This window comes from Mustela nivalis (assembly GCF_964662115.1).
Source record: "Mustela nivalis genome assembly, chromosome: 10".
NCBI classification, from domain to species: Eukaryota; Metazoa; Chordata; class Mammalia; order Carnivora; family Mustelidae; genus Mustela; species Mustela nivalis.
This window is the reverse complement of record NC_139029.1, coordinates 109369197-109377875: the sequence shown is the minus strand read 5'-3', so window position 1 is coordinate 109377875 and position 8679 is coordinate 109369197. Positions and strand designations below refer to the sequence as shown.

The following is an 8679-nucleotide window of genomic DNA, read 5'->3' as shown; positions in this document are numbered from 1 at the left end:
GCCCAGGAGAGGGAGGAGGGAGCAGGGAGGGAGCACCTGGCCCGTCAGCAGGCAGGGGAAAGGAGTGGCTGGCAGAGTGGCCTGGCCGCAGGAGGGGACAAGGCGAGAGATTGGAAGAACAGAGTTTGGAACCTGGAGGAGAAACAAGAAAAGGGAAGGGGACTAGCATTTATTGACCACCTATGGGTGCTGGGCCCTTTGCCAGATGCTTTATGTAGGTCCATGATTTTTTTGATCCTCACAACACCTATCATTATTCCAGATTTACCCCTAAGCTACATGATGCTCAGAGATGTTACTGACTTGCCCAAGGAGAGTAAGCGGCTGAACTGTGATTTGAACCCAGGTCTTTGTGACTTTAGGATGGTGTGTTTTCTACCTGACCAAGAGAGGCAGCAAGAACAGAGGAGATGGGGAAGGGATGGCTTCCCTGGGGGGTGGGGGGGACGGATTGTGCTGCTTCTCTGGGATGAGGTCAGACTCATCCCATGGTTCCTCAATTTCTCGAGGTCTCTGGCTGCTTAGCCCCTGTGCCTCCCTGTCCTTCCCCTGAATTCCCTGGCTTGCTGATGCCTCCACATTTTCCTGGTCTGTTGGGGGCATTGCAGGGCTGGAGGAGTGTGTGGGGGCAGAGAACAATGGGAGGTGAGCAGCCAGGAGAGATGCCCCTGCACTAGCTGGAGGAAGTAGAGGCCCCCCACCTCACCTCAATGGGCCCACACTGGAGCCCATGCAGAGGAAGGGCTCTGCAGAAGGCTTCAGGACAGGATGAGGCTGGTGCTGGTCTTGGATGCCGCTTCTCTCTCGCACAGCCTCAGTCCAGAGTTTGATTAGCTGGGCCTGGCTCTCCTGGTTACCCAACAGGCTGGCTGGCCAGGGGCCAAGACGCAGTGGGGCGGCTCCCTGGCCCCAGCTCCTGCTCTCGCTCCCAGCTGGTAAACAGCAGCGCAGGAGCCAGCCACACCACAGCACGTGGCACCTGGCATGGAGAGGGCAGGCGGCTGCCCCTTCCCTCTCCTGCCCTCCCGTCTTGCCATCCTACCCTCCCGCCCCACCCTGGAGCTTTGCACTCTGCTGCCATCAGCACCTCCATTCCTGGGTAACTCCTGGTATCTCCCAGTGGCTGCAGCTTGAAGGACAAAGGTTAGAAGTGAAGAAGGACTTCCCAACTCCTAGGATGGTGGGCAAGGGGATAGGCAGTGAGGAAGAGTGGAGCGGCCACTTTGGGGGACCTTCTTATGCCAAGATTCTGATGGTGTGTCCCCTACACCATTTTTGTAAATGGAAGGCCCACACATCTAAGTGGCCCACACTTCTATGGACCACACTTCCCCACACAGAACAGGATGCAGACCTGTTTTGGTACTCTCCCCCTCGGGCAGGCTTGGATTAAGAGGCAAGGCTCTCCAAAGTACCACCCCATCTGGTGCCCTCTGGCAGACAAGTAGAGCCAGCCCAGAGGCAGAGGGACAGGGGTTCAGGGGAAGGCTGGGGTCCGGCTGTACTGCTCTCCCCTTCCCAGCCCAGTGATTGGCTTTGCTTCCGCTCAGGATCCTCTCTGTCTCTCCCTGTCCGCCCCTTCCTGTCTATGGTTCTGTTTTTCGTGCCTCTCCGTCTTGTCTCCTCTTCCAGCCTCTCTTCCTCTGTGATTCTGGGTCTCCCAGAGCCCTTTCTGACCTCCCGGTTGGGGCCACCATGCCAGGCTATCGGGCTACCCCCCCAAACCACAGGTATGACTGTCTCTCCCAGCCACGCCACTGTGACACTGTGTAGGGTGGGGAGGAAGTGACTGGGGCTTTGGAAGACAGGGTCCTGGCGTCTCAGCCTAAGCAAGTCATGTGCTTTCTGGACATTCCAGGATCTCTACCCCTTTCCTTTCCCAAGCATGGATTCCTGGGATTCTTGTCCCTAGGACAAGAAGTTACTGTGATCATCCTTTTGGGAAGTACCCCCTCATGCCTAATCTTCCTGCCTCCTGCTCCAATCACAGCCCCTTTTCTGGAAGAATCGGTCCTTTCAAAGCAGGGCAGTGTTTGGGGTTTTTTTTCCCCTCCTCAAATTTATTCTTACAATTCTTATGCAAGGAAGAGGCTGATAGGGATCAGAGAATCATTTCACCCCCACGTGCCCAAGTTCCTTTATCAGACTGGGGAATCTCAAAGGGGGGGGAGGGCAAGCAGCCTGGAGGAGGTAGAGGGTGGTGGTGGTGGCTTGGAACTGGGGGACCAGTCACCGACTTGTTTTCCCTTCCTCCCCACCCTCTAAACCACAGAAACCACTTAAAGCTCAGTGCAAGCCTGCCCTTCCAGGGAGGGACTGGGGGTGTGAAGGTGGAAAGAATGTGGGGTCTGGGCAGCCTGCAGGTCCCATACTGCCCCAGCACCATCCTTCCAGGGCCATCCTCTCTGGGAAGCCTGAGTCAATGATGAGGACAACTTTTCTTGGGTCCTTTCTAGGAGGTCCAGGCCTGGGGAGTCCTCAACCCATGGGAGTGATCCAGGGAGGGGGCTGTACCTCCCTCCTCCCTCAACCATTAAAAAAAACATAACAGAGGCTCTAGAAACATCTGTAGAGCTCCAGGTCTCCACCCCTCCCCCTTCCTGTCACAAAGGCCACTGTGGGTGGAGGGAATAGTAGGAGTTTGACCCCAGCTACTGGCCCTGAACTTTCTATGGTGACCTGCCTGTACCACTCATCTGTCAGTTAACATCTGTGATCACTTAGGCTTGGGCACAGCAGCGAGTGCTGAAAGGTGGAAGCTGGGAGTTTGGGAGCTGAAAGACTTGGATAAGAACATGGCTTGCTATTTATGAGTCTTCAATAAGGATAAAATAAAATAAAATAAAATAAAATAAAATAAAATAAAAGGGGATGATAGTAACTCCTGGGAACAGGCTTTGAGACCCCAGCAGTGTGCACACAGGAGGGATTCTTGGCACTGTATTTGTCCGGGGGCACGTTTCTGTGGCTTCAGCCACAGAAACACAGAACACAGAAGTTCCTCTGGGAACTCTGGCCTCCAGCACAGGGGAACAGCTCATAGCTGTGACTTGAGTGAGTCGCTCTTTGAATCTCCACCTCACAGCCTCCTCTGAGCAGCAGGGTGGGGTGGGAGATCTGGGGGAGCCAGGGTCCTAAACCTTCTGGGCAACCAGGCCATTCCCAGGCAAGTTTACTTAGGCTCTCTGATCTACCTCTCAGTAAGATGGGAATGACAGTACTTTCCTTACCGAGCAGGTGTGATGATTACTGGGAAAACACAGGTAAGCTACAGGACCTGGTCCAAAGTACTGTGGCTAAAAAAGGATGTTTTGGCTCATCCATTCCTATGGTCTTCCCTTCCCTTTATCTGACTCCCCTTTCCTAGGCCCCCTCCTGCTTTCTTTTTCTCCATAATATTTACCAAGTAACTTAACTTCTTTCTTTCTTTCTTTCTTTCTTTCTTTCTTTCTTTCTTTCTTTCTTTCTTTCTTTCTTTCTTTCTTTCTTTCTTTCTTTAACATTTTACTTATTCATTTTGTAACTTGTCTGATCCCAATGTCTGTTTTGATCACTGGCACCTCAGTGGGGCCTCCCTACCTTGTGTTGCAGGAATGCATGAATGAAAGTTAAGTGACCTCTGTGTTTCTCTCCAGGGACTTTCAAATGGGCACCAAATCCAGTTGCTCATCAAAGGTTGTGATGGGGGGATTTGGGGCTGACGGAGAAGGACAGTATTAAGGAAAGAGCTAGACCGATATGTGATTTCACAGACTGGACAAAAAATGGTAACACTGTCCTTCTAGGGAAGGAAGAGACACCTTTCAGAGTGAACTGGGTGGGAGGTGGCAACGGGCACTTAGAGATATAGTGGGGTATTAAGAGCCCAGACTCTGGAGCCAGACCCTCTGAGTTTGAATCCTAACTATACTCTTCACTATAGGAGTAAAGCCCAAGGTCACATTGGCTAACAAAAGTACTTAACCCTCCAGGGAGTTGTGGGAAGAATAAACGAGTTGACAAGTTATTGAACAGTTCCTTGCTGGGTGATAATCCTTGTAGCTGTTAGCCCTTTTTATGATTTGGTCAATGTTACCCCCTGGTGGATGGCTGGAGCAAGGGTTCCCTGGCCTTGGCCTGGGGCGGCTGGTGGGGGTACCTAATCAGGGGAGGGAGAAGGCATCCCTGAGATCTGAGCCAAGTACGTTTGTGTTTTGTTAGCACCACTCATGCTGAGCTTTATCAGGATCCAGCAGGCTCTGGTTCAGGGCACCATGGAAACTGAGAAAGGGCCCAAGGGGGAGGAGGAAAGAAGCTGGGTTGGCCCATTGCCTTCCTCCTCCTCTCCCTCCTTCCCTCCATCCCTCTTTCCTCTAAGTTGGGCATGAGCCAAGAGGAACCAACTCCAGGGAGGGTGGAGAGACAGACAGAGAGAGAGAGAGAAGAAGGTCACTGCTGACGTCAGGGACATTCAGGTAGGAGGTAAACACAATGTGACCTACATTTTCTCCTTCCCCACCCTCCCCCTACTCACTGGGGTAGCCTTTCAGAGCATCTTTGAGAAGAGCTCTCACACTCAGGTAAGACGCCCTTCCCATCTCAATTCCTGGGACAGTTTTTCTCCGCCATTCATTCCTCAAGGGCTGCTTGGACTCTTGGCTGCAGCTTTGCCTGCTAGGGTGGCACAGGCACAGGCAAGAGAGAAAACACGTAACTCAGCACTCTGTGCTGACATCTCCTGACTCACTCTCAAGACACAGAAATTTCTTTTCTCCTCAGGACACACGAGGCAGAGGGGTGGGGGACTGCTGATTTCCCCTATGCAGCCCCAAGGAACCCCCTTGGGGGAAAGGTGGCTGATGTTGGTTTCAGTCATAGAGCTTTTTCTGCAGTGACTCAGTGATTAGAGGACCCCCTGAAGGGGTGGAGGCCTTTTTGGACAGGGCCTTAGGACCTACCCCGCCCAGACCTATTAATCTAGCTTCAGCATCTCTTGGGGATGGAGCCCAAGCCTGCGGATGTCTGATTATTCTAATGCTCACTCAAGTTTGAGAACCACCACTTGAGGTCAGCTCTAACTCTGTGTAAGTGAGTTTCTTCTATCCCTGGTGTAGCCAAGGCGGAGGGAAAAGAGTAGGCTGTAGATCGGAGCTTAGGATGCCAACAAGGGGCGAGATCCTGCTAAAAACAGATATTTTATTAGCAAAAATAAATACAAGCTGGGCAGACGAAAAGAATGAATACGCAGACCTAGAGGAGATCTCTTTGAGGAAGAGACAGTCTCTCAGTCTACAGGCTGAGATGGGCAGGTGCCGGGAAGGTCCCCAGACCCAGCCCCCCGCCCAAGGGGGGCAGCAGGGCAATGAGGGGCGCCTCACACTCCCCCAGCAGCACGTCTCTGCGGAAGCCTGCGCCCCTGTCCAGCACCTTGGCCCTCAGACTGCGGGCGGCCAGGTCTGGCGGGCCCAGCCCGTCGAAGAAGAAGTCCTCGTTGAAGATGGGGTTGGCGCTGCATTTGACCACGCGGCTCCGTTGGCCTCGCGGACCCACGCGCGGCCGCAGCCTCAGCACCACGCAGCAGCCTCCACCGCCGCTCCCGGGGCCGGGCCGCGACTGCAGCAGGCCCTCGGCGCTCACCAGGCGCAGGCGCAGCCGCCGGGGCCCGGCCTGGTATTCCGCCGAGAGCCGCAGCTGGCCGCCGTGGGGTCCGAGGCGCAGCACGCTCTCCTTGGTCGGCCGCAACTGGCAGCACAGGAAGTCCAGGTGGAAGAGCGGCGGCCCCGCGCGGCGTGGCGCGGGCGGGCTGGTGTCCGCCGAGCTCGCCTCCTCCGGAGGCAGCGAGTGCGGCCGGGGTCTGCAGGGGCCTGACCGCGGCGAGCCGAAGGGCGACGACTCGGGCGACGAGGCCGTGTCGCTGTCGGGGGCCCGGCAGAGGCGCAGGTCCGGGGCGGAGACGTGCCACCGGCCGTGCGCTGGGGAAAGCCCCCTGGCGGCGGCGGCGGCGGCGGCGGCGGGCGGCGGCAGCGGGTGGAACAGGGACTCGCGCCGGCGCGTGTGCGGGCTCTCGGGCAGGAAGGCCCAGCCTTCCCGGCCTGCCAGGTGGGGCAGCGAACAGGCCGCGGGGAGGCTGCGCCCGGCCAGGGGCTCGGGGCCCCCAGCGTCCGGGAGCCGCGGCGGGATGCAGAACTGCGGAATGCGATCGGGGGTGAGGACGTTGGGACAGGCGCGCGCGGGCGGGCCCGGGGCTCGGCGCTTGGGGAGCAGGCTGGAGGGCGCCCATTGGGGCCTGGATTCCGGGGGCCCCAGCCTGTAGCCGGCTTTCTCCAAAAGCCACATGCAGTGGGGGTGGGGAAAGTCCGAATTTAGCGTTCCCGGCGGAGGCCTGCGGAGGACAGAAAAGGGCCCGAAGTGGGTGATACAGCGAACATACACCGGTTGGTCCACCACGGCGCACTTTCTCCCGGCGCACGGGCCCCTATCCGAGCAGGAAAAACAAGGGGGTGGGGGGTGAAGCCTGGGGGCATGAGGAGAAACGGAGGGCATCAGGGCATCGGACAGTCACATTTGCAGATGCACGCCTTAGGCACCCGAGATCTCAGACTCCGCCATTAGTGCTAAAGATGCTCAGTGAGAAGGCCCAACACACCCACTGAAACTCTAGGCTACTATTAGGAGAATGGATGAACATGCGCAAACTACCGAAAGGTCCATAGTCACAAACACGGACACAGATCCCGAACCCTGCTGGGACATCCTGTTCCCCGGAAGAGACACAGAGGCCCTTGGCAATCTCATCCCCTTCTCCCTCGCCCATCCCGAACTCAGACTCTTCTCCTAGGTCTTGTCTGGCTCCCCTCCCAGAGGAAGGAGGAAGCTAGCTCCTGGCTACCTTCCTGGCAGCCAGGAGCAAGCCTCTCCAACCTGAGCCATCCTTCCGTCCTGGCCCCACCTGCCTCCTCTTGCTCCTCCCTCTCCTTTCTGAGTGGCTCCCACGCCCACACCAGGCTGCTGCCCTGCGAGCCCCCAGGGCAGGACCAAGGAGATGCACCTCTGGGGGTGAGGCCGGGATCACAGAAGGGTATTCCTCCTCCCCAAGCCCTTCCGTTGTCCTGCCGCAGCCTCCCAGCCCCAGGGCATCCTGAGTCTGCAAGGCTGGCGGTCTGTCGGTTGGTCCGCCACTCCCACTCTCCACTCCTCTCCCTAGGAACCACTGAGCACAAAGGCGGTATTGATTCTCTGCCACCCCCAGAGTCGGTTCCGGAGGCTTCACCGCTGGTCCCTCACCGCACACCCACGCCCCACCCGCGGGACCGCGACATCCTGACCGTCTGACCATCTGCCTGGGAGCCCGAGCCCACAGCTAGCTCCGTCAGACGCCTGGAGGGCAGGCCTCACCCTTGGGCTGCCGCTGGTTCCTGGCTTCTGGCTGGCAGGAGTTCAGAGCCCAGAGGGGAGCAGCTTCCTCTCCAGCTTGCTCCCCCAGCCCAGTTCTTCTGGGAGGAGCTGGCAGGGGCCTCTGTTGCCTACGTTCGACCTCTTTTCCTGGATAAACAGAGCTCTGTCTCCATGGTCATCAGCCCAGCCTTCTTAACTCCTTCCTCCAGGTTTCTAGCAGCAAGCCAGTCCTGGGCCCTGGCCCTCTCTGCAGGGAAGTAGAAGGAGGTCATCAGTGGGCAGTGGCTTCCATACCTCTGCTGCCCGGGCCCTACTCTCGGCTTGCTAGGTGAAACCCATGGCCATGGTCACACACACTCTGCAAAGCCCTCTTTGATGGAGTCCCCCCCCCCCCCCCGCATTGTTCTGTTCTGGAGCCATCACAGTAACTCTCAGACAGAGGGACTTGCAGTGTGACTAGTTCTCTGAACTAAGCTCAAGGAAAAGTTACCAGGATTCAGATTTCTGGACATAGAGACACTGAAGACAGAGCTGGTTCTATCAGTGGGTCAAGCGCCAGCTGGCCTGTGCTCCTTGTCTTTCGCAGAAGGCTGTTAAACTAGAAGCATGGAGGGTGCCTCTCCTCCCGTCCCCTCCCCTGCAGGCAGATCCCACAAAGCACAGGCCACCACTAGCAAGATGAGACCCTCAAGTGCACCTACCATCCCTCACTCTCTCAAAGGCTTCAGGCTCATTCCCTCCTTAGGATTTTTGCATAGGTTGTTCCCTCTCCTAGGACGACTGCCCCCTTCCATTCTTCAGATCTGGAGGCCCTCACTGACAGCCTGCCATCTAAATTAGCTTCTGTTGTATACTTTCACAGCACCCCATATTTTCCTTTCTGGCATGGGTCACAGGTTGGTTTGTTTGTTTGTTTTTCCCCTCTGTGATTTTTGTATATGATTATTTAACATCTTATTAGACCGTGAGCATCATAAAGGCAGCACTTAGGACAAGGCAGGTGCTCAATCAGGATTTGTTGAATGAATTAATGACGTTAAGCAGAATTATATCTGAATCAATTTATTCATCCATTCACTATGCTAGGTGCTGGGGATACATAGAATGGGGGCAGGCTAAAGGAAGAGACAGTTAATAAACTTGCAAACAACAACAAGATGCAGGAATCAAGATGGTTATTTTGACATCTGATACCTGAGAGTTTTAAAAAAGCATATGTTTCTTTTGTGGAGATCCCTGGTAACTTCAAACCCTCTAGTCCCATGGCTTCTGACTCAGCGAGGCCCTGGTGTCCTTTCTGGGGAG

At 56.0% G+C, this 8679-nt stretch overlaps 1 protein-coding gene across 5 annotated transcripts; it reads right to left on the bottom strand.

Annotated features, from left to right (window-relative positions):
- Positions 1-5155: 5155 nt before the first annotated feature.
- On the bottom strand, positions 5156-7757 carry C2CD4D (C2 calcium dependent domain containing 4D). 5 transcript variants are annotated; one of them, XM_082685824.1, is made up of 2 exons: positions 7375-7757; positions 5156-6361 (listed from the first exon to the last, which is right to left on the bottom strand). In XM_082685824.1, exon 2 carries the CDS (start codon positions 6313-6315, stop codon positions 5269-5271), a length of 1047 nt encoding a protein of 348 aa, XP_082541950.1. In that variant the 5' UTR covers positions 6316-6361; positions 7375-7757; the 3' UTR covers positions 5156-5268. The 5 variants fall into 5 exon arrangements, with proteins under 5 accessions (XP_082541950.1, XP_082541951.1, XP_082541948.1 ...); XM_082685825.1 differs by lacking the exon at positions 7375-7757 and adding an exon at positions 7313-7337; XM_082685822.1 differs by lacking the exon at positions 7375-7757 and adding an exon at positions 7305-7329.
- Between the last annotated feature and the right edge of the window lie 922 nt (positions 7758-8679).